This window comes from Ammodytes marinus (assembly GCF_949987685.1).
Source record: "Ammodytes marinus genome assembly, chromosome: 14".
NCBI classification, from domain to species: domain Eukaryota; kingdom Metazoa; phylum Chordata; class Actinopteri; order Uranoscopiformes; family Ammodytidae; genus Ammodytes; species Ammodytes marinus.
The window spans coordinates 16,068,370-16,093,524 of NC_137218.1; the positions used below are offsets into that span (position 1 = coordinate 16,068,370).

The window sequence follows — 25,155 nt, forward strand, 5'->3', positions numbered from 1 at the left end:
ATGCATTATAGTTCAGAAAACCCCGTTCTGTCTTCCTTTCTCAACATGGCACCGAAGGTGAAGAAGGAAGGTTTGTCAACCTAATAATTTTTCTATGAATATTTCGTACAATTTGGACCATTTACGTATTTAAGGTTCAATATGTGTGTACGAAATGTAAAGATAAACCAGCCGTGGTTCAAATAACCCCGGAATAATGTTGTCAACGGTTTAAATTAGTAGATAATGAACACTGTCTCCGGCATGGATGCCGGAACGTGAGGCAAAGCTAATGTTAGCATGTTAGCGTTGCCGATGCTTACTAAAATGGTATACATTTTTGGTACTGTGCCGATTTCTTCGTTTATAGTCTTTCGTTGAAAAGTATTGGCTGTTTACTACAATATACTTAAGTATTCTCACCAGTAACATCCGTTTGTGGATAAGGTGTTTTGCATGACAGTTTAGCATCTGCTAAACATTAGCACTGTGTAATACGTTTCATTAGCTACACGTGAGTGTAAGCGGTTTGGGATATTGCTGATATACTAGGAATTTTAATGTGTTTGCTGAAGTTTAGGCAGTTCTTGATTGAAGATAGCACAAATCCTGTTACTCAATCACGGAGGAGTTTAGTGGCTTTGTTCCAGTCAGGTGTCATTTATTATTGAGTATAATCTTTACAAATAAACACTATACTCGCAAGAGTGCTTCTCATTGGAACAAGTGAGCATCGACGATGATGGCGCTTCGTGGCAGGGACAATCTGGTGCAAATGATGTTTTAAGCGATCAAAGTATGAACAATAATGATTCCAGCTTTATTAACTACTGATGCACCGAATACCAACACATTAAAACATGTAGTGAACTATATGCAGCAAAGGCATGTGTGACTGTGACCGTTTTCTCTTTGAGCACCATCATTTGTCCAAAAATAAGCCTAGTTATGCAATTATGCCACACAAATCTTTCTATGTATAATGAAAAATTTAATAGTTGTCTCAGCTTGTCATATTTCCTGGAAGGAATATCCTAGTTTGTCCAGATGTATACAATGAAATTATCAATGTCTAATTTAAAATACCTATTAGCCAACAATTAAAATTGTATAATATAGGGACGTAATGGTGCTGTTGACTAGATTTGAGGTATTTTATTGTTTATCAGTTATAAACTGGAGTATCTCATCAGCTGACCAATAGTCTTACCATTTTATTCTTCTGTTTCAAGCGGTCCCTGCCAAGACTGAGGCCAAGTCGAAGGCCCTGAAGGCCAAGAAGGCTGTGCTCAAGGGTGTACACAGCCAGAGGAAGAAGAAGATGAGGACTTCTCCCACCTTCCGTCGCCCTAAAACCCTTCGTCTCCGCAGACAGCCCAAGTACCCTCGCAAGAGTGCTCCTCGCAGGAACAAGTGAGTAGTACTGATTATGCTGCTGATGAATCGGGCTCAAATCTGGTGCACATGATGGTATAAGCGATCAAAGTATGAAAAAACATGATTCCACCTTTTATAAACTACTGATGCACCCAAATAAAATATACATGTTTGAACAAAAACTTGTTTATGCGCAAGAACTTAAAAAGATGCAGACAGGTGTATTTTGTTGTGAACCAGAAAAGTGGGGGCATGTTGCTGTTTTTTTGGTCTTGTATATTAATAAATATTTTTATTCTGTAGGTTGGATCATTATGCCATCATCAAGTTCCCCTTGACAACAGAGTCCGCAATGAAGAAGATTGAGGACAACAACACACTTGTGTTCATTGTTGATGTCAAGGCTAACAAGCACCAGATCAAACACGCTGTCAAGAAGCTGTACGACATTGATGTCGCCAAAGTCAACACACTCATCAGGTAGAAATCTTAAACCGCTTAGCGCTCCTTTGATTGTGTCCTGATGGAAATTGGAGTGAAATCTGTTTATTCGCACTCGTTTTCATTTACTGTTAATATATCAATTTAGGTCTGTGGTATGTTGGCTCATTGTACTTGGGTCAAGGTTTGTAGGATTGAGGAGTTTGTTGTAGAAGTAAATTTACTGTTAACAATTTATATGATGTATAGTAAATTGGAACAATAATTTGAAAGTATAACAGGTCATCATGCAGCACTTGAGTATCACATAATCGCATTGTAAATATAAACTTGGCTGCATAGATTTTATTTGCTTCCTTTCATTCTTTCAATCGAGTCCTTTGTTGTGATCTGTGTCTAGGCCTGACGGTGAGAAGAAGGCGTACGTTCGGCTTGCACCAGACTATGACGCGTTGGATGTTGCAAACAAGGTGAGTCTTAATTCAACAGGGTAAAGGTTTTTTGAAAGCTAGCTTTCAGAAGCTGACAATCCTGTGCACGTGATGTAAACTTTTTATGTCTGAATATTTGTGATGCATTCAAAGGAACCACTGATGCCAGATAGTGGAGGTAGATGTATTCACTGTTGAAGAACATTGTGTAATTCATGTCCTTTCCTTCTTCACAGATTGGCATCATCTAAACTGTGGCTGAAGACACTTGTGGATGAATAAATGTTTGTACAAATCAAAATTGTTTGGTGTCTTCATAATACAAAGTGAAAATAAGGTTTTACATGCTTTATCCTCCAATGCCTAATTCACTATTGACAATTCTCAGGCCAATAGATTCTGTAAATCCAGAGTTTGATAAAGTTCAAGAGTGTTTGGGCAGAAAGTTTAAAACCATGAATTTCTCCACTAGGTGCAAGTCGTTGCTGTAAAAATGATCAGGTCTTACAGGTGCATTTCATATCAATTTCATGGTAAAGCCCGCATTTCTGTAATATTCAAAAAGTGAAATATATATTCATACAAAATATTCAAGATTCATTACACATGAAGTGAAATATTTCAGGCATTAGAATATTCCAAGTGTGACCAGTGTGAAAAGTGTTGATTCATCCACTCAATACTTGGTCGGTGATCTTATTTTGCATGAATTAATGCAGCATAGAGATCAGCCTGTGGTTTTGAGTTGTTATGGAAGCCTAGGGTGCTTTGATTGCGGCCTTCAGCTCGTCTGTATGATTGGGTCTAGTGAGTCATCTTCCTCTTGACAATACCATGTAGAATCTCTGGGTTTCTGGTCAGGTGACTTGGCTGGCCAATCCAGCACAGTAATACCATGGTCAGCCAACCAGTGGTTTTGGTGGGAAAATTTGTTTTTAACATTTTTGATTTTGATTTGCCTTATGTAATATCCTAATATTTAGAAAAAATAAAACGAGGCCTGTAATATCAGTTTCATAAATCTAGAATATGGAACATTAAATTACAGAAAAAGCATGTCAGCAGAAAGACATGTTGATTTATCCTGGCTATAAAAGGTTTTATGTAAAATGTTATAAGGCTGTAGTTGCATTTAAGGAGTCGGATGTTCAGTCTAATTGTCATTGTGACTTTTGCCAGAATTACAGTATTGCCTTACATTTATTTAGTTTTGATTATAATTAAACTTTGGCTTCTCCCTGTTTGGCAGGAAGTGACCAAAAAAGACAGAAACCCAGCAGTTTATGCAACGCTTATATCTGAGACAATGTTGAGCATGTTTTTTTAATTGTTAAAATGGTCCATGACCACTCTGAAGTTTTCCCATACTGATGATTACAGTATAAAATAAATAGACATTTCTTGGCACATTTATCACTGTAGCGGCTTATGTAACTGCCTGTCCATCTCACACAAAAGCATCAACCATCTTATAGACCCTCGCATTTAAAAAATAAAAGTTTAACCTTCATCCAACACTGCAAGGAAACTGCATTCAATTATAAATCAGTTTATTTGAGAAACATTCATTTATTGAAGTCTGTTAATGAGTTAAATAGTGTAACAGTTCAATGGAATGAATATTGATTGAGCTTCTAGATACCATTTCCATTATGTGGTGTTCATTGATGGCATAAAAGTACCTTTTACAAGCATGGTACTGAATTCAAACCTATCACCAAGCACTAACAATAAAAGCCAACTGGTAATCATATTAAACTGGAAGTGTTATTTTCACATATATTAAGGGTAAGGTTATTTCCGCATTATATCCGGTAAGATAAATGATGTAGGAACTTGGCAATGTCTGATAGGACTAACATGACCAGGTTAAAGAAATAACCGTATTGCTTACAATCATTCAATCACATCATTAAGAGTCTGAGGGAACGCGGCTCATGGCCTCCTAGTTACGAGAGGAAGGTTCGAACCGTGCCTTTGACCAGGCCTCTGCAGATGGGGCACTTTCGCAGTGACGGAGCACATTCTTTGCACACCACCAGGTGTCCACATGGGATGAAGACGATGTTGACCTCTTTGTCCATACACACTTTACAGGTACGCTCTTCCTGCAGACGCCGCAGCTGCTCCTCCATAGGAAGGTCTGCAAAAATAAAAAGGTGGAAGTGAATTTTTCTTGAATTTCACATTTGGGGCCGATATTAGAGCCCTACTTCACCGGTGGGAATATGAAGGTTTATTGAACTCTGAGATCCTATGTAGTTAAAATATGACATCACACTTGACAGCTGGGCCAAGGGAAGACTGAGGGAAGAAAAACCTAATTCAGTATTTTATAGTAGCGATTTTATAATGATAGACCGCCGGTTCCGTATGGGTGAAATATTCCTTTAGTAAAGAGATCACTGACGTTGTAAAATAGAAATTACAAAGTGCTCCTTGTACCTGAAAGATCTTGGCTTGGTGATGCAGCTTCGTTTGATTGGGCTGAAAATATGAAAGACGAGATCAGGTTAGCTCAGGGATCACTCAATGGTAGTCTCGCACAGCTCAAGGAAAACAATACTTTACACTTTAAATAAAAGCATTTTTTTTTTTTTGGCTTATCGTTTTAAACCACTTAGCTACAATTTGATCAGTATTTGTGGTTTCCTTTTTTCCCCAGCGCTGTCTGCTCACACATTGAAACCTTAGTTGCCAAATATATAAATGGTTTTTTAAACTTTAATTTTCCACATGTTGAGCACATACTGCATGTTCTTTATTTGGCACAACATCTACGGTGTTCGGAAACATACCCATGAGATCTCTGAGTAGGTGGACATCGTTCTTCTGGATCCAGTTGCGGAAGACCTCGGCGGCAGCATTTCCCTTGGTGAGGACGAGCTCTATGAGCCGGGCAGTTTGTTGCTGGGCAGACGTCTGAGCTTTAAGGCCACTATACTCCTCCGGCGCTGTAGGTTGAGAGGCAAGAATTACTAACGATCCACAGATTTCTAAACTTTGCTTTATTTAAGTCAACAAATGCCAGAAATCCACAGTAGCTTATTTTACTGTGATGACAAAATGACGAGAATATATTGTTTCACTTAATTTATACATTTTCCAGATAGAGTTAAATCAAAGCTGTTGAAAAACTAAATCCTGCACCCCACAGCAGCTAATTAAATGCCCTTTCTACTAGTGGAGTTACAAAACACCTAAAAAAAGAAGTGGCAACAGTTATTCAAATCTCAGAGTAAAAGAGAAACATACATAACACATTTTGCTCTCTTAAATGCTCCAACACTGGCTCAACACTCTTCAGACGCTGGATCAACGCTGCCTGGTGTCTCTTCACAAAGGTGAAACCATCTGAAAAATAACAAAGGATTGTATTGTTTACAGATTGATAGAAGCTACAGATAGTACAACTTAAAGTGGAATCCACGGTTGTTTGTTTTCACGGCCAACACATCGCAGAGACATAATGATTCATTCTCAATTTTCACTGTTGGCTGTACCTGATGCCATGGCCTCTGCCATCATCTCTCGCTCCTCTTCCCTTTTCTGGTCCTCGGCGCTCAGCAGGTCTGAGACCAGCTCCTGGACAGTTCTGTAGTTCTCTCCACTGGTCAGGATCTTGCTCTGGACCGTTTGCTTGACTAGACTACGATCAAAACCCATCTCTAAAGCAGACTTAATAACAGGTGTGTTCATCATGACTGCGTCCTCGGACCGCTCCTCTCCTGGACCGAGATGAACCACTGAGAGGAAATTAAGGGGGGCCACGTCAAACCTTTCATCATATTTGTAAAAAAATACATCTCCAACTCGGTTTTCCATTGCATCAAACTCACCAGGTGGATCCACAAACTCTCTGGAGGTGCTGTCTCCATTTGTTAAAAGCTTTTAGGTGAAACAAAAAAGAGAAATAAGTCATCTTTGGAATAATCCCTTCCTCTGTTTCGAATGTTTATTAGTTTGTTTTCATGCCTCTCTTTACTCACCTGCTCAAACAGCCGAGGGAAGCGAGCCTGGATCTGGTGAACAAACTCTTGTCCTTTCTCCTGAAGCAAATATTCACAACTGGAATGAACAAGAAGAGACACATACATTCATATAAGCCTTTCTCTACACATGTAAAGAGACAATCAGAATATTTGTCTCTTTAGTTTATAAATAGAGTACACAATGCTTTGGAAATTACAGTTTGACGCCAAATTAAACCATCAAAAATAAAATGTTAACTGCTGCATTTACCGAGGAAACCATTTAGCGTGCTCCACCCAAGGATCATCTCCAGACTCCCAGCATCGCAGGCCTCCATCACAGCAGAAGCACTTAACATCGTCGTTACGACCTTCAGGGCCAACAAAGAGATTTTATTGTGACAAGCAGCTTGGGGAAAAAAAACATAGGTATTCTAAAAATTCATCTCTCATTTCCTCTTTTGCTGGAACTATTTAGCAGGAAACTGATCTGAATTGATATGAATGCACTACGCTGGAACATATGGACATAGGAACCATTTGTGCCCGATTTTTTTTGTGGCCATTTGGAGAGCACCACCAACAGTAACGACAACACCAACAAATTATCTAAATATAAAGTCGATTTTTAGCCACTTGCTGAATGTCGATCCAGTTTTCACCATTCTTAAAGCTGTTAAATGGTTCTCTTTATCATCAGGATACCGTCAGTGAATATCTGTGTCTCTTTGATATTGTCCTTACCTACGTAGTAGAAGCCAGCTTTAGCCAGCTGGTCGGGCCGGACAGGGATACGTGACGGCCAGTTGACAAAAGTGAGCAGCCTCTCATCGCTCTGCTGCATTGCAGGGTTGGACACATTATTGAGAGCGGCAGATCCTGTCGGCGGTTGAGAAGTTCCTCCTCCAGATGCAGCTGCAGCAGCTGCAGCCAGCGACACGTTGTCAGCTCTGTCTCCCCGCACAAATCGACAGTTTGGATAATGCCTCTGGTGCTCGGACACGGCTCTGTCTCCTGGCTCCCAGTTACTAAGCTACAAATACAAACAAAAACTTATGTCCTGTCCACTTTTTGAAAACCCTGACCCTGTGCCTACCGGTTGCTGGTAAGGTGGAAGTGCTTTAGCCTTTTTGTATGTGACTGAGAGGAGGGCATCAAGTTGGCTAGCTTGGTCTTTCCAGAGCTTGCAATGACTTATAACCCAAGGATAGTTACACCACACCCTGGGTAATGACATATGTCAACACCATTCAGCTGTTTGCTCCCTGTGATGATACACACCTGTCCTCCACAGCTGAAGCAGGCCACTCTGTCGGCCTGGCCCAGGTAGTAAAAGCCGGCCTTGGCGAGCTCGGCAGGGGTTATGATGGAGAGTGTCCACGGGTGGAAAGAGTCCAGGCGGTCCTGCTCTTTGCGCATGCTGGGGTTGTTGCACGAGGGTCTTTGGTGGGACATGTCCTCCACCCCACGAGAGCTCAGTGGACTGGAGGGCGGTGGAGCAGAGAATCCTGTGTTTAGGTAGCCTGCTGGCTCTTCACCTTGGCTCACTGTTGGGTTAGCTGGGCCGGGACCAGAAAGCTAGAAGGAAAATAATGGTACTTTAAAGGTCACCTATTGTGCAAAATGCAGATTTTAACATTAATATGTGTCTAGAGACTCCCAAAGTATGAGCAAAAACAACCCTCTCTCTTTTTTCCACCTTTCTGGAAACGTGTGTTCAAAAAGCCTAATCAGATTTCTCTCCCCTTATGACATCATAAGATATATGATATATGATTACCAACCTAACTAAGCACTACCTCCACCCATGCTGAGCACACCCTCAGATACATCTGAATCTTACTCGCAGTTAGATTCAAACCGGCATTTATATTTAAGGACAATCAAAGGAGACTAGGCTTTTTGGAAGGTGGGACTTTAAGAGTGGAGCGTTTCAGACAGAGGCTGAAAAGAGGAGATCCAGCAATGGCACTGTGAAATATTAAGTGATTTTTGGACAGGATTTCACCATTAAAAAAAGTTTCTAGTTGAAACCCAAATTACAATTTTGAACCAGAAAATTAGCTAAATATGTTACCTTTAGGATTGCTAATATGAAGGACAACTATAACTTTCAAATAATTTTGCAACACGGTACTATAGATGATTTTCCAATGCACAGGTGAAACTTTGTCCTTTTTTCCCACTTTGATCTTACTGGTATGGCCGGGGCAATGCGGAGTGGGGAGAAGGCCGAGTGAGAGGACGAGAGCAGGTTGGCTGTAGACGGGAGGCTCTGGATGAAGGAGCAGGAAGGAGACAGCTGTCGGTGTTTCTCTGTGGGACAGTCTCCAGTTTGCCAGCCCTCTGCCGTCACGTTACACCTGAAGCATTGCACGCGGTCGCCCACGCCGGTGTAGAACCAACCCGCCCTTGCCAGGCTTCGCTCCGTGACTCCCGAAGCTGGGAAACGAGCGAAGGTGGAGATGCGATAGAGCTCTGTGGGTGAGAGCAACACATTTACTTGAGATTAGAACAGATCAGATGTGGATACAAAAAAATACACCTACAATATATTTCTTATGAGGGGATAGTACAGGAGAGACTTGTACCTGAGGAGTTATCATATTGCAGGTCAGGAGGGGGCCCGTTTCGACACAGCCCCATCAAAAACTGATTATTTTTCAGTTGAACAAGAGTTTCCATTTTCGTATTTTGGTAAAGAGATATGAAGGCAAAAGAGATGTCCTTCAAAGGGAGAGAGGTTTGAGAAAGCCCGAGGTCACACAGACGCACTCACACACAATGAGACAGAAACTAGCAGAAGAGATCGGGGGGCAGAGGAGGTGGCGTGGGGGATTAAGATCACTAGACCAGGGGTGTCCAAACTACGGCCCGCGGGCCAACTGCGGCCCGCGGCCTGCTTTTTATTGGCCCGCGGCCGATTTAAAAAATATAATGTAATATGGCCCTTTGAAAAAAAAAAATATATTTTTTTTTTCTTGCATTTCTTAGTTAACCCACTAGTGCAGGGGTGTCAAAACTGATTGATTGGCCCGTGGCACATTTAAAAAATATAATGTAATATGGCCCTTTTAATTTTTAAATAATTGAAATGCACTCATTATATTACAGAGAAATATGTCCCATAAAAGAAAAAGAGCACCAAGCCCATCCCAGAGGACCCTGCATAATATTTTATTTTAAATTAATATTATTATGGAAAATCCATGTGTCCTTCTCCAATAGCTTCTAATTCATCTGACACAGTGTCTAAATTTTTTTTCATACAAAATTCTTCAGATTTAGCCTCTTAATTTCTCTCTCAAAGTGCACCAGATTCATGCATTTCACTTTAAAAACTTAAAAAAATCTCCCGGGGGGGCATACCCCCGGACCCCTCTAGGAGGGTCGGGATCTCGGCTGGCCACCATTTTCACCCAGCTGGACATTGGAAGCAAAAGCAGAAAACACTGGGTGTATCAATGGTATTTAACAAGAGGGGGAATGTATCTGTTTAATGTGCAAGGAAAGTGTTGCCGTGAAGAAGGATTACAATTTACGAAGACACTATGAAACTAAACATCAGAGCATCTACATGTCCTGATAAATGTGTTATTTTTGCAAAGTGGCCCGGCCCTTCGTAGATTTTTCTGTATGTGGCCCTCAGTGAAAAAAGTTTGGACACCCCTGCACTAGACAGAAAGAGTGAAAAAGAAAGTGAAGTGCGAAACGTGGTGCAAAAGAAACAAAACAACCAATCCAGACACCACCATCATCACAAAGAAGTGATGAAGTTTGTCCTTTCTCTTTCTCAAAAATATTATTCCCTGCATACAGCCTTTACTTTACACCCTTTTCCATCTACTTCAGATCATGTCTTGGATTTAAGTCCAACAAAATGCCGTAGTAAAAACTAATGGATTTTAAAGAAGCTTATTTAAAATGCATCCTCAAATCAATAATCACTCAAATAATATTACACTGTGGATCAGATCACCCAGGATCCGTATACAACTTATTACCCGACATATTTAGCAGAGAGAAGTTAAACACATTTTGTAAACATTGTAACTTGAGCATGACGTATGTGATTATGTGTAAGCGCATTATAAATTTAACATGTCACAAGCACAGATAGTCAGATACACACCCACACACACACACACACACACACCCAGACCAAGGGATATATGCTCTCAAACCCCTCCCCCCATCACGGACACCCCCCTTGTAGGTGTCTAAGCCTCCATAGTTGAACGGTAGAAACCCAATAAGAAATATTTTATCCTCTTCTTATAAGGGTAACATACGTGTCTCTTTGGTTTAATGATAGCAGGACCTGTAGAAAGAAAGACAGATAAAAACAAAATGTTGAATTGTGTTCATGCATACGATTTTTAAGGTTAATACATTAATGAAAAGAGTCTATATGGCCACTTTCCTGTAATGGTAAAAAAGAATAGAATTTCAGTAATTTCCTGAAGAAAAAAAACACAAACTATCAAACTTATAGATACATTTGTTTTGCTGCCTTTCAAATACAATTAAACATAACTCAACTTCAACATATTAAATAAAAAAGTAAATATATATAAAAATTAAAGTGAAATGTTGGAAAGGATGATTTAATTGACTATTTACTTATTAAAAAGTGACAAGGTTGCTTGTTTTGTCCAACTAACAAATAGACACAATGACATCATCAAGGTTATTTTTTTAACTAAACATCATAATCAGGAATTCTGGCAGGTTTAAAAAGTCACATTTAATACCCTTTTAAGATCATTTTGAATTTAAGAAAATATTTCACATCTATACTCGCAAAGATTTGTCAGGAATATGAAAGAAAATGTAATTACTTGCTAATTAAATAATTGTATTCACTTTCAAGTCAACACCAATTATGTCGCTCTATGGCGGATTTTTAGTTTTGTAACAGCAAGATCGATAGAAATGTTCTCCAAAAACTAATTTAAAACAATACTGAATTTAACACAGCTTTGTTAAAGTGTCCTTAACTTTATTATCCAAACTATTTTGAAGACCTGTAAAAATCTTAATTATTTAGGATCTAATATTGAGATAATTGGATTTCAGATTAAATAAGACTTTTAAGGAATCTGCGCGACTTACCCTTTTCAAGAGCAAGAGATGGAACTATACCACTGTTTCCACAGGCTTAGTTAGTAGGCTACTTCTTATGCTTATGACTAGTCAAATGACTTTAAAGTGGAAAATTGATCAAGTGTCTATTTAAACAAAATTGACAGTCAATTTCCCGTAACACCAATCGATTATTTAGTTCAAGTTAAACCATTCGAAACTAGAGATGGTAAATGGGGAATTAAACATCCAAATGAATACTTAAATTGGAAACAAAATCAACAACAGTTGGAAATTCATGGTATTTTACTCTGACATGGCAGGTACTTTCCACTGACCCACTTCCTCTTTTAGTTCTAGCTTGGTTATGTTTCGGTTCAATTGTTCAGAAGTCGACGTTAGCTATGTCTTTAAAACCCGAGGAAGGAGTTGTAATGATTTTAGGTTGTTTGTTCGGCAGCTAAGCCCCAATTAAAACAAATATGTGATGACATTTAACGCCCTGCAGTGCAGAAACAGGTCTGACAGGATCAGTCGAGCTAGTTAGCTAGCGAACGCTAATGTTTGCTATAGGCTATAACCGTAGAACGTTATCCTGCTCGGTAAACACTGTGCAGCAGAAGGGAAATTAAAATAACAGTTTAAGAAAGCGATACAATAACACGAAGCAACCCAGTGGAAAAAAACGTTTCCAATGGTGATGTTTTGTCACTCACCGTTTTGCAAGTGCGGAAAGTCCCTGACGTCACCGACGCCGCTGTCTCTCTCCGCTTCCGGTCCCTTCTGAAATGAAACTAGAAAAATGTCCACAGTCACCCAGGTGCGCCCCCAATGTGTAAAATTAGTACCTCTCTCCGGTGTCTCATAGCCCAACTAGCCTATCAGCATCCCAGGGGTGAAAACAGCCCCCAAGTTTAGATAACCAAACATCTGCATATAGGCGCTATGAATCGAATATTTTCCTTGTTTTGGTCACCTAATCCTACTAGACAATTTTGATATTATAATACTGAAGTTGGGCCTACACTAATGACACTATCTCACATTAATAACATTTGATTTGATGCAGTGTGTGACAACACTGAAACTGCTCATTTTGGACTCTAGATCAACCTTAGCCTACTCTTTTTTTTAAAGGCTAACAAACTTCTCTATTAATAAAAATAAAAACTCCATTAAACACTTCCAGCAACCTGCAAAACAACTGCAATTTTATTATTTAAAAACTATTTGGCCCGTGTGATTATCTAGCTGCATGTGAATAGATCATAATTTAATTACAAATTAGAATTTATACTTACTGTCTTATTTTATTCTGTAGGCCTATATTGAAAATAAAATGCTATATTACAAACAAAGCAAGAACTGATCATATTCATATAAACTACATTTAAAATTATTTTAACTATTCTAACAGCAACAATATTCTATCAACAGACAAAAACCTACAATTTAGGTTTGCCAAGATCATTACAGTTAAAATAATGGTACAAGGAATATTCTCATAAGAGAAGATACTTACAGAGAGGTCTTGTTGAAGACAAGTCATATGGTGTAGTAGACAATAGACATATAGGTGTGGACACAGTAGGCAAGTGAGTCACGTAGTAGTATGCGGTATTTCCCCTGAATACACTAACCACTCCCCCTATCTACATATACAGTGTCTCACACCACATAAACCAATTATAGATTGATTTTCTCCAGTCTTTCATGTAAAGTAGTTGTATTTCTTCAATAGAAAGGTTTCCCTCTGTAATCCAAATAATTTTACCATAATTTAGTGGTTAAAAAGGATTGAGTATATTTTATTATGAAGACTTTAGATCAGGAGACCAAGGGAACATGTCTTAAAGCTTTCCTGTCTATGAAATGTGATTATTTTTATCTTTATAACTGTGCTAAATCCTTACAATACATTTTATAATTATTAAAGAATTTGGCATACTTCAGTTTTTTTTCCTTCATACTAGTGATGCTGTGAGGTTAAAATAAAACTGCTACCAGGAACTTTTTAATATTTCTGAGGTTCATTTTTCCTCCGATGATCATGAATGTCATTACATGTAACAGCAAACAAGACCATCAGTCCAAAGAACACTATTTTTATATAGTTTCTCAATGCCTTTGTCATGGGAACGCTCATCCAGGAACAGCTGGCATAGTAAAAACACTACGGCTTTTGTCCAAACGGGGTGCAAGAATGAACACGAACTGAAAACTCCTCGGAGCTACTTTAACATAGTGTACATAGAAATACGAACAAAAATTGAAACCAGTCATCAATAAAGACATCATGGTGTTATTTTACTACCATGCCATAGACAATCCAAACACTAAAAACGATTACTTGCCAGTTGTATTTAAAAGTTTATTAAACAGAAACTCCTTTAAAATGATTACAGTGAGAGTAAGAGGAAATATATTTATATAAAGCACATGCATAAAAAGGTACAAAACAAGTCTGATTGCCTCCAAACTCTCTGTAAATAGGAGAATAAACATCATAATATGTAACATACATACATACCAAGTGTCATGCATGCTAAGATAAATAATAGGCAAGGTAGTGTGTTGCAATTCGTGCATGAATAATGGGTCGCTCCAGGAACCATGGTACTTTAATTTAGAAAAGATAAGACGTGGCCCTTTATTCAGGGATGTTGTGAATGAAGTCTTTACACGGAAGCGGGTTAGTGGGAAATAATCTCACCAATAATTGACAGCTTCAAATTCAGATAAAATATAAAAAACACACTGAAGAAACAACCCAGCAGTTAAAAAACAGATTATATGCTTATTATATAGTTTAACTAAACAAGGCAACGTTTTCCTTCTGTGTTACAGCACTTGCAGTTAGATCAAAATGTACCAAGAACACAGCATCCGAAATGAGTGTGTCTGAAGAGGCAAAGCAGAGTCCTCTCAGAATGAGAAGAAGTCAATTTTTTAAATGTTTTCTCGTTCCCAAAGACAGCTCTTTGAAGAATGAAAAACTAGACCCACGGATAGCGGAACCTTAGGGTGTGGTAGCAAAATTATATCTTAGCGGCACTGACAATGACAACAAATCAAATACATTTTACAGCACTGCTAAGTAATTTGCAAACCATGCGGCTCTGCTTTAGAAATTTCAATGCGTACCCTGCCTCCCCCTTTCTGTTCCACAGTATATATCTAATCCAAACAATGAGAAATCTAATAGCTGGACCTTAAAACTTGTGTAATTATATATTCATAAACATAAATGTATGTTTTCTTGGATGATGTTGGATAAAAATCGATTGTAAAATAAAAGATTGTACATTCGCTGGAGAATATTATGAAAAGATGATAGTAATACTGTAGTACTGCTATATTCCTCTTGTAGTTGTTGCATCAACTAAGAGTAATGCTATTTTTTGAATTGTATTTTAAAAGAAAAAGATGACGATAATACAGTCTTTTATACATGGTATCTATGGTGATTTACCAGTCAAAGGACTGATTAATGACTTGTATACAGTATAAGTAAACTGGAGAGGGGCCTCAAACTCCATCCTGATCAAGGCAATGTTGCAGAAATTAATAAAGCATGGTGGTGTACAGGAGAAAAGTAGTGTTTGATCGACGCTTGTCCACATCTTGCTGTCTGTGAAACGCCGCTTTTACTGAATAAAATTACGCCTATGTGAGAAAGGGGAATTATTAGTAAAGTATCAAGCCAATAGTGAGAAAAGTAAGAAGGAGGAATTAAACAGTTTAATCTCAAAGTTGCTGGATGATCAGTTGAATATTTTCATTTAGGTTTCAGGGGCAGTGTAGGAGCTGCTGAGAGCCTCTGCAGCACTCTAAGGAGAGAAACCAGTCTAGGCCCTGATGGCACCAGTTCTTACACAAGAACTTTATAATATTACAATTGTACAATATATAATTCAATCCAATAAAACAAATCTCCAATAAATACTACCTATGTGAAGCTTATATTCTATTCTGGAGTGGACAAAATGACTGAAGCCCTTTACAATAAAATGCAATCCAACACGGCAACAACAAAATGAGAAAAGGTATAATGGCTGTTATAGGGTTTCTTTAGCAGTTCTAGAGCGGAGGGAGGCTAATTTGAAAAATAAAAACTTAACACTGTTACCAGAAGCGAAAAAGAGAAGCTTCTGTCTCTAGGCTATGGCCCTAAATAACACTTTTTATGTAGATTGGGTGCCCAAAGTTAAGAAACATTCCTTCTAAATTGGAGATTATCTTGCAGGTTTTTTTTGTTAGGTGTGCACTGTGAAACCCACAGCTGTCCTCACAGACAGGTTTTAATATAGTTTTTTGGCATGTGAGCGTTTTGACGGACCTTAGTCTTAGTAGACAGTGTTAATTGGACTCTTGTTAGTGTTTTCAATATTCTACAGTCTCACCACAAACGTGCGTCCTCTCTCCTCCCTTATGTTTCTATGCAGCAGTGTCTTTGGGAGTTTTTACCAGTCTTTTTTTTAATATTTTTTTTAGATGTAGCGAGATGTAATGTATTGTTAATCCAGACAAATTATTTGTTTCCTGGCACTCTATGTGAGCACGTGCACTAAAATAACAAATTACAGGCTGCTTGAAGGTAGAGGTAGTGGCCTTAGAATGTTGCTCCCACAATCTAAAATCAGATATTCACTGCTAAATATCTTTACAGCATCTTTTATGTTATTTCAACATGATTGTTTGCATTTATGCGACTGCTTCATGCAAACACTGTGTTGTTACATCTGTCGCAGAGAGTATGACCCTTCTGGGGATAATAAAAATTAATCTGTGCTCTTAAATTAGCTTTGACACATTTTACAAGAGACGTGGGGAGCATCATCTGAGGGGGATGACTAAAAAGAAAGGAGTGTCGTAAAACGGTGGACGCCCCGTCATGCATATATGTTAAAACAGGCCCAAAATGAGAAGAATACCTGCAGTTTACCACCCTCTGTGAGAGTCAGGGATTGTTTTTTTGTTTTCTTTCATTCTTCAGGGTGCGAGTAGTGTTAGGTGTCCGTCACACGACAGTAGCATATTCGCTCAGTAACGTTGTTCTGTACCACTTTTGATTTTCCAGAATTCTCAGTCATGTTATGAAGATCTGATGTCAACCATACTGGGCGTGTCTATAACCAGGTGAGCAGGCTGTCTCTGTCCATGTGTGATCCGGACAGAACTGTCTCCATGTCCATCAGAAGGTCTGAACTGAGACCCTCGGGGATGCAGGGCATCAGCTCCTCACCCTCAGACATCGGGAGCACAGGCATCGAGTCCTGTAAGACATCGCCAGCGTCACCTGAAGAAAGAAGATACAAATTAATTGTGTTTTGATTATAAATACATTTGGGGGAATTTAGACTGGCTGTTGGGTGCTTTCACAAAATCAGGGATTTTCTCTTTAAATTGGCTTCACCTGTTTTTTTCTCTAAATCATGTCATTGGCCTTAGTTATAAATTCAAATGTATTACAGCAAAGGCCAATATCAATGCATTATGCTTGCTTAAATGTGTGTCACACTAACTCTTATCTCCTAAATTCTAAATAAAAATCCTTCCCAATGGTTGAAATGTAAATTCAAATCACCTTATTCCACATTTGCAGACAGTGTTCATCAACTATGGTTTAAGTACAAATACACATCTAGTTTGGGGGGAGGAAATTAAAAACTAAATAACAAAAATAGTGGGATCCCCATGGCAATCTTTCTTTTCTATGCTCTGGTGTGCCTGTGTGCATTTACCAGTGTCCATGTGATCCACAGAGCTCAACATGTGGTCCGACGTGCGGGGCAGGCTGCTGACGCTCAAACCACTGTCAGTGCTCTCGTTGCGAGAGTGAGCACTGCAAAAGAGAACACACACACACACACACACACACACACACACACACACACACACACACACACACCATCAGCAACTGTTGCGAAAACCTGGAATGACCAGTGAAACGTCTTCATGGTAACTGACAGTTACATCTACAACAATTCTTTCTTGAAATATTTTGTAATAATTTTCATGAAAAACTGCAGGAATCAACATCAGATTGTTCGGAGAATTCTTATTTTTAATTATTTTTTTTGCTGGAAAGACCGGGGCATGTTACACCTATTTATACTAAGTGTGAAAAGTAAATATATTTTGTTATTAATCTAAAAGTGGGGCGATCATTAGATAATTTTAACTAGTAATACTTAATAGTCAAGAAGAAGCTAATTATGAATACTTTTCCCTTTTTTTCCCTTTATGACCAGTAACAGCATGTTGCATTAAAGGTGCACTATGCAGTTTCAGGTGAGGGGGATTTGTTTACAATTGCAGAGCCAGCAGTTTGTTTACAAAACATATTTTCTCTAATGAAATTCTTAGTAATGAATATTTTTGTAGTCATAAAGTTTTAAAAAAAATAGTTTGTAATGGTTGTAAACAAAACTGTGGGCACTGCTTCTGTAGACAACATTGAAACATTAACTTTTCATGTAGCTATTTAACTTTAAACATTGTTGCAGATTTCCAATTTTCCTGTGAGAAAAGTTTGGTTATTCAGTTATGAGAATAAAATGTTAACTTCTCAGACACACCCAAAGTTACATAGTGCACCTTAAATATCAATAACATGAACTCACCCATTAAGTGTGGGTTCGTGGTTCGAGGCTCTGATCCTCACATCCAGAGATGGGACAAGTGTCTGTGCGTTCCTGTCATGGTCCATCCCAACGGGCAACTGGTTCCTTCCTCCTGCCTCCTACAGCAGAAACAAATAAACAAACAAACAAACACACAAACCTACTTGTATCACGGCACGTAAACTCAGAATGTGTTCACACAAACACAAACTGAATTTACAGCGTTACATTCAACAAGAAAAACCTTCTATAAAAGTTAATCAATGGACAGATTTATTTATCCTCCGACCTGTGGTGTGATTTGCGGAGGGAGGCCTTGTTTGCATCTGAGCCTTTCCTTTTCCTGCCTTTGCTGCAGAGCCAAGCCAAGGACGCTGGGGTTGATCTTCTGGGCTGGAACATAAAAATGTATAGAAGAGGAACTTTTTCACAATGAAGTCAATATTTCAATGCACGTTCAAACATTACAAATTACATATGTGAGGAAAAGAAAAATGTGTCAAAACATTGCGATCTTTCTTATTTTCGTTCTTATCAGCAACTTGTGATGGTGGACATTGTAACAAAAAAAATGTTGCTTGTTGACAAACAAGAATTGTCAATTCAGGAGACACAGATTTGATAGTGCGCTACCTAGACGCGGGTCGACCCATGCGGTGGTCTTATTTATGTGATCGATGTAGAACACCTCTCCATCTGCAGACTCAGCGCGCTCCCAGCCTTCAGGCAGTGGACCTGAACAGCAGTGAAAGTACACAGTGAGAAGGCAAATGGTGGCTGGATTGCATGGAGACTGGAGAATAAAAAGGATAGAATATGGCCCATGTCCTTTAATTTGTGTGCAGCTTCTAGTTGGTAGAGGTGTTAATAATAGAAGTGAAAGTTAATGGGTAAATAGCTTCGGTGTTGCACATTCTGCAGAATAGAAATGTGCTAACCTATGTGCATTTTTGCCCGAATGCAGTGGGTGAAAGTTTGTAAAACACTACAGGATATTACACAGATATGCAAACGGTCAACTGTAAAAGTTGTATTCTCAAAAGGCTCTGTACAGCCAATATAACAATACAATATAACAAAACAGCAAAAACACCATCGCCATTATTCTGGCTAATCTGCAGAACAAATTCTGGAGGGTTCTTATTTTGACTCTTCCCTGAGTTTAAAAACTGTTCACAAACCTGCAGTCATTAATATTGTGGCCACTTGGGGGCAGCTGAAACAAGCTGTTAACACACTGACATACCTTATAAAGTTTGTCAGCACAAACTTCATGGAAAAAAGCTGCCTATTATTTACACACTAAGGAGATATGGATAAACACCATCATTTATTTGCAGCTTAATAGTGGCCACAAGGCAAATTCAAGTCCAATATTCACTCTCCCTTCAGATAAATTTTTGGTCTCTACAAACTTCTGGAAGAAATGTCTGGCTTTTCTGCTACTAAATGCTCTACTATGTTCACAAGCTAGTCGCTAACTGTGTCTGTTGTGTCATGTACAATTATGTGTTTTTTGCTTGAACCTGCTGCCTGCTGCGGCCGAAAGAGAGCTGATGGGAACTGCAGAGTTTGACGATAACTTAAATCACTCTTTCACATCCAAGGAGTAATGCTTTCAATTGTTAACGTACAAATATTGGATCATATCTGCCGTAATGGTGTTTATTGTTTTTACTTTGCAATGCCATGAGGGCCACAAATTAAATGTCAGTCTCCCCCTCGTTATAGGATTGAGAGCAGGCAAAGAGATGTCTCTTAATTTAGGCAAGTAGAGATGCACTTTGAAGCCCAGGGATTAAGGATAGGGTCACAACATCTGGTGCCTGTATGAAGAGCTGGATTTTGCAACCATTCACTTACATTGGAAATGCATTAGTAAGAGATCAATTAATGTCCAGTTTGGACAGGAGGTGAGGAAAAAACTATTACTGTAAATCAAAAATAAGTTGAATTTTTGGGGAAGCTGTCACTTATATGTAAAAACTGGAGGTTCCTGTCTCTTTCTATAGCCGTTTCCGTCACAGACTGTCACCATGGTGATGTCTTTGAAGTTCAGTTTAAGCCTATGAATGAGATAACTGCCACCAAAGCCACGGATGCAAAAGACCCAAGGGGGGGAATCCTGAAGAAATCACACCCAGCAGAAAGACCTGGCCCGCAGCCGATGGAGCTGAACAATGTAATAGCAGGTGTTTGATTTATAAAGAAACAGAAGGGTGAGAGAGGGGAGGCTGAGTGATACCTGGATCTGGATTGATGTTTTGTGCTTGCGTAGTAGGTGCTGGGTTGCTGAGGGAGTGGGAGTGGATCGGAGTGCCAGTGATAGGATGCTGCGCTACAGCTGACTGAAGCTGCGAAAGTCGGGGGTCGTGCCAAGTGGTTGTCTTATCCAGGTGACTGCAAACACACAACAAGTCTTAACATATCTGTATCTGTGAAACCACTGCAACCTGATTGATGAGAAGCGCGGGGCACGTTTTCTTGCCTCCGACCTGCTTTACCTGTACTACAAGATATGCGCACACACACACACACACACGTCTGATCGTTTTCCGTTTGCATGCAACGGATCAGTTTGAGTCCTAGTTATATCAGCACTGGTACATCTCTCTTTAGTTTTAAACTAAATTATTTCTTAAAAATTCAGACGAATATTCAAGAACGGCGTGTCATCTACTACTCCCTGTGACAAAACAAACCTGTTAATCGAAATAAACTACCCCTGGTGTATTTAAATTAAAAGATTGGGGGAGGTCATCTATCAAGCAAAAATGTGATGATTTGCGGCTTGTTGAACTATTTCCAGACATCATAGACTAAAATGACAGGCAATGAAGTTAATCATCAGTTGTAGCCTTAAACAGGGTGAATGTAGAAGTGTAGATGTTAGAACGGTGTGGGGGGTTGCCTCTCCAGGTCTTTCCCACCACAGTAAACCCTTCAATGTAAGCAGATCGAACACATTGATCGACAGTAGCTCGATCCTTACTTGAGGAAGTAACGTTGGCCGGTAGAAGTTTTGGCCATTTCCCAACCGTGGGGGAGTGGCACGTCGTCAGGTATTATCGGCGTCGCTGCTACATCTGCCGCCTGGGTGGAGAGGGAGTTGACTGGGAGGGAGGCAGGGGAGGAATGGGCGCGGACGTGATGAGGAGTGAGGGAGCCGCACACGCCTCCGTCCGAACTGGCCTGACGAGAACACAAGCAGGGTTAGCAACTGCAAAAAAGAAACAGCATTCAGAAACATAAACCGTCAGGAGGAAGAAGTTTGGATGGATACCACAGTGAGCCTAGAGTACGATTAGTGACACTGGTTCTGCTCAAGTCAAGGGACTTTACTTTAAAATATATATATATATATATATATATATATATATAATATATAATAATAAAATCTGAGACATTATAGTCTCATCTAATATATGTATACATATATAGCCTATAATGTCTCAGATTTTTGTTTATTGAGAAACTCAGTGTCAGTAGAAAGTCCCACACTCTAATAACCCAGTAAAGCATCCCTGCAACAAATACAACCTTTGTGGAATTTATAACGTTGACTGAGGACAGACATAAGGGCTGTAGTACTATTACTATTGATGATTTGCAGAAAATCTCTTGATTATTTCCAAAATTGGTTGTTTAGTCAGTAAAATGTCAAACTGATAGACAACATTTGCTGGTCCCAGCTTCTCAAATGTGTGGATTCCATGCTTTTGATTGCAACACATGATGGTAAATTGAATATAATTAAATTATTTTATATACAATTAATTAAAACGAGACATCTGAAGACCTGACATTGGGGTTTGAATATAGTAATGGACACTCTTCCCCCTATTTTCTGAAATATACAAGTCTATAGAACAACGAAATAATCTTTGAATCAAGAAAATAAATCTGCAGATTCATCAATAACGAAAATAAGCGTTGGTTTCTGCCCAAATAAAAATGTATACGAGTGTTTCTGTGGACTAACTAGTATTTATGTAGGCCTAGGCCTACTGATTGTTTCAGGACTAGCCTATCGTCCTGCTCACATGTAGCTGAAAAAAAAGTATAATATATAAAATATAAAAACTATAAAATGACACTTTACAGAGGATTTCTATTATTCTGTGCGTATATGTGATGTGGCCTAGTTTAAACTGAATGTCTGGACACATCAAGTGAAAAGCAGCTCGGCATATAGGCTAGTACTTGTCTGGAGTGGCCACGGGAGTCCGGCTGCCTGAAGAAGGAGTCTGGGAGTTTCCTCATCCTCATGGGCACAGAGGACGGCTGTCTGACGGCCTTGCTGGGGTTCATCACCGCGCTGAACAGGGCCTCCAGCTCCGTCTGCGAGTCCCCGCGGACGTGCACGATTTGCTGCCCGGCCGGAGGCGCGCCGCAGTGCGCGTCCATGTCGCCAAAAGTTTGGTGTCGCAACAAATCTGTCGAAAAAAGTTCAATCACATAAACAAACAGGGAATAAACGCCAGGCCAGTTAAGACGGGATGCGTCTGACTGCTGCAGTTATGATCGCATTTGTTTACACTTTTTGCCACCCCCCTCCAAAAAGAAACTCCACCAACCCCCCACACCCCGTTTGAACTTTTGTGTCCTTGTGTCTGTTCCAAGCGTTAACATCTCGGAAGTCAATAAGCTGTATAAATAAAACCGATCGTCGGGTAAACAAGTCGAAGGATTGCGTTTTAAAGAAAGGATTGCTGACAAATTAATCCCAGCAGTGTACAACACGTTATATGCCTCCCACATACCTTCAAGCAGCCAGACCGTTTCCCCCCCTCTCTCTCCCTCTCTCTCTCTCTCGCCGTGTCTCTCCCCTCTCTCTCTCTGTATTCCTGCAGGGGAAAAAATAAACTGGAGAAATCACAGCCGGGAAAACACTCAGACTGACTCCGATGCAAACTTTCAACTAAAACGCTTCCTTTAGTGTCAAAGAACCCAAAACAAAACAACGCATGCATATGGATCCAGTTGGAGAAAAAGTGTTTTCAGCCAGACCTCCAAACTTTTTTTTTTTTCACATCCAGAGTTGCGTCCAGATTCATGTGATAGTGCTGAGGGGCGGGGTTGCAGGGTTTAAAGCTGCCGCAGTTGCGGAGGGGAAATTTTTCACTCTGAGGACGGACTTAAAACATAAACATGAGACTTGACTTATTCACTCGTGTTTCACCCAAAGCTCCGACAACGACAAACAAAGTGACTTTCAGCCCTGAAACGTAGTTGAAATAAGTGATTCGCTTTTATTGACAACTAATAATAATTGGCCATGCTTTGATTCCCCTATGTGCAGTTTCCAGACTGTTTTTTTTTTTTTTTTTTTGCTTAAGGAAAGAGGAGCATGTCCAAATGTAGACCAGAGGTGACAACAGAAGACCAAATATGACACATGAGGAGAAAAATTAGATGAGATGCTCCGCTCGAGTCATTTTTCTGACTCTGGGCCTGGTCTGGGATTTTTTCTGGGGGGGTAGGGGAGGGGGGATTGGGAAGTTACACTGAGAAAACATCCGCCTCTGATGAGGCCGACCCAGCCGTAGCCTGTTTGTCCATGCAGGCACAGACGCAGTGCCCTGCCCTCTAGTGGAAAACACGCGCGCAGCAAGCTGGAGCTCAGCTGGACAACAGATTGAATTCAAGGAAAACGTCTGCCCGGACTGCTGTTATTATCTTCTGTGCATTCAAAAAGTCATTCAATCATTTGACTCATCATCAATCAGATTTAATGTCGGCTCTAGTGGGTCTTAAAAGTGGTTATGAGAAATAATGAATGGAAATTAAATTAGATGATTAAAACAATATATCTATATTTTACAAATTATTAAATTTTTCTAAGTGGATAAAGTGATGAACTCAAAATGGAATTATAAATACCCGAGTCATTTATTAAGCTAGACAATTGGTGGGATTTGTCATCATTAAGGGGGAAATGAAAAAGTCAAGTTTAAGTCAGTGGTGGTCTCAAACTTTCTGAGGGGTAGGAGCGGAAAAATATAAAAAGGGCATCAGCACACAGACAGATGTGAAGCAGTTATGGTGAAACAGCTCCAAACCCCGATAAAGACTCTTTTAAAATGCGACTTAGATTTAAAGTTGAACTAGACCTCTAGGGCAGTCACAGGGTATCACACAACTTAGTTAAACTAACATTTAACACAATATAATATTATCTGCTGTCAGACAGTGTGGACTTTTTTAAATTTTTAATTTACAATTTGTATTTCGATTTTAGTTGTCACCTACCAACTGTTGTGATTTACATGCATATATAGGCTTTGCCGACAACATTTTGTGTGTTCACTCAACATTTAAAACATTTGTGGTAAATGAATGCTTTAATTAAAGAATTGTTATGTCCCTGTCTGTGTCTAGGGGTAGGGACTGTAACTTAAAGACCAGATAAAAGCAAAGTAGGAGTCGGGCAGTAAAATAATAGGTATTTAATTCTCAAAAAACAATAGATGAAACTTAACTTCAGGACAAAAACAACATGTCAGCAGCTTGGCAAAAAAAAACAGGTACATTCTCAAACAAAAGCATAAACTTAACTTCAGGACAGAACCAGGTCGGCAGCGAGCAGAGCAGGGGGCAAATATGGAGGTTTCTCCTCCTGCTATATATGCTGCCCACTAATTAACACCTGTGCATGATTGAGTGAGGCAGCACACCTGCTCACTCAATCAGTGGCAGATGAAGGGAAAATAACGTTGACGTTGTCAAGATGGAAAGACTGTCTCCCACTGCAGACCACCGGACAAAGGACTGTCTCCAACAATGATCTTAGGTCATGCCAGTCAAACAATGTCAATTTCGGATGATTATATTTTTACTCATCCAGCATATTATAACTGTTGCGTTATCTAAAAAAAGCTGCCTCTGATGTTGTCAGCACATGCATTTACCAAATTCTGACTGATGCAGCTCTAGGAGGACTACTTCCTATGAAGGAGCTGAATAAGTTGGGGGTGAAGAAAAGGGCAGCAGAGATTTCCAGTACCCTAAACCACCCTGTAAACTGTCGGCTGTAACTTTTACGATGTACCTATTATTACCATTTATTTATTATTTATTAATATATTCAACCTTGAGGAAGGCAATCAATTTCATTGCCCATTGTGATAATTTTTGAAGGATTTTCTTGGAGAAGGTACTGTAGGCCTATAGTATGTGTTTAACTGGAGTCTAAGTAGTGTACCTTTTTAGCAGCCCTTTCCAGTAAGATAACAATGTATTTAC

General features: G+C 39.4%; 3 protein-coding genes across 4 annotated transcripts; 1 reads left to right on the plus strand and 2 right to left on the minus strand.

Moving 5' to 3' along the window:
* rpl23a (ribosomal protein L23a) lies at positions 1–2,529 on the plus strand (the record flags this gene model as incomplete). Its single annotated transcript, XM_080041290.1, has 5 exons — positions 1–70; positions 1,212–1,392; positions 1,660–1,836; positions 2,198–2,267; positions 2,465–2,529. 5 exons carry the CDS (start codon positions 1–3, stop codon positions 2,477–2,479), a joined length of 513 nt encoding a protein of 170 aa, XP_079897416.1. The 3' UTR covers positions 2,480–2,529.
* A 139-nt stretch (positions 2,530–2,668) lies between these two features.
* Positions 2,669–12,124, minus strand: birc2 (baculoviral IAP repeat containing 2). The gene is made up of 13 exons (XM_080041289.1): positions 12,001–12,124; positions 8,791–10,520; positions 8,397–8,677; positions 7,481–7,777; positions 6,944–7,232; positions 6,471–6,570; positions 6,218–6,296; positions 6,068–6,116; positions 5,732–5,974; positions 5,484–5,582; positions 5,027–5,182; positions 4,674–4,715; positions 2,669–4,371 (listed from the first exon to the last, which is right to left on the minus strand). The coding sequence occupies exons 2-13, from the start codon at positions 8,882–8,884 to the stop codon at positions 4,178–4,180; spliced, it is 1,923 nt and encodes a 640-aa protein (XP_079897415.1). The 5' UTR covers positions 8,885–10,520; positions 12,001–12,124; the 3' UTR covers positions 2,669–4,177.
* Positions 12,125–13,648: 1,524 nt separating this feature from the next.
* LOC307260240 (transcriptional coactivator YAP1-like) lies at positions 13,649–22,927 on the minus strand. 2 transcript variants are annotated; one of them, XM_080040425.1, is made up of 9 exons: positions 22,674–22,927; positions 22,114–22,346; positions 20,903–21,102; positions 20,156–20,310; positions 18,544–18,645; positions 18,200–18,303; positions 17,911–18,029; positions 17,029–17,129; positions 13,649–16,583 (listed from the first exon to the last, which is right to left on the minus strand). In XM_080040425.1, exons 2-9 carry the CDS (start codon positions 22,315–22,317, stop codon positions 16,414–16,416), a joined length of 1,155 nt encoding a protein of 384 aa, XP_079896551.1. In that variant the 5' UTR covers positions 22,318–22,346; positions 22,674–22,927; the 3' UTR covers positions 13,649–16,413. The 2 variants fall into 2 exon arrangements, with proteins under 2 accessions (XP_079896551.1, XP_079896552.1); XM_080040426.1 differs by lacking the exon at positions 18,544–18,645.
* Positions 22,928–25,155: the final 2,228 nt, after the last annotated feature.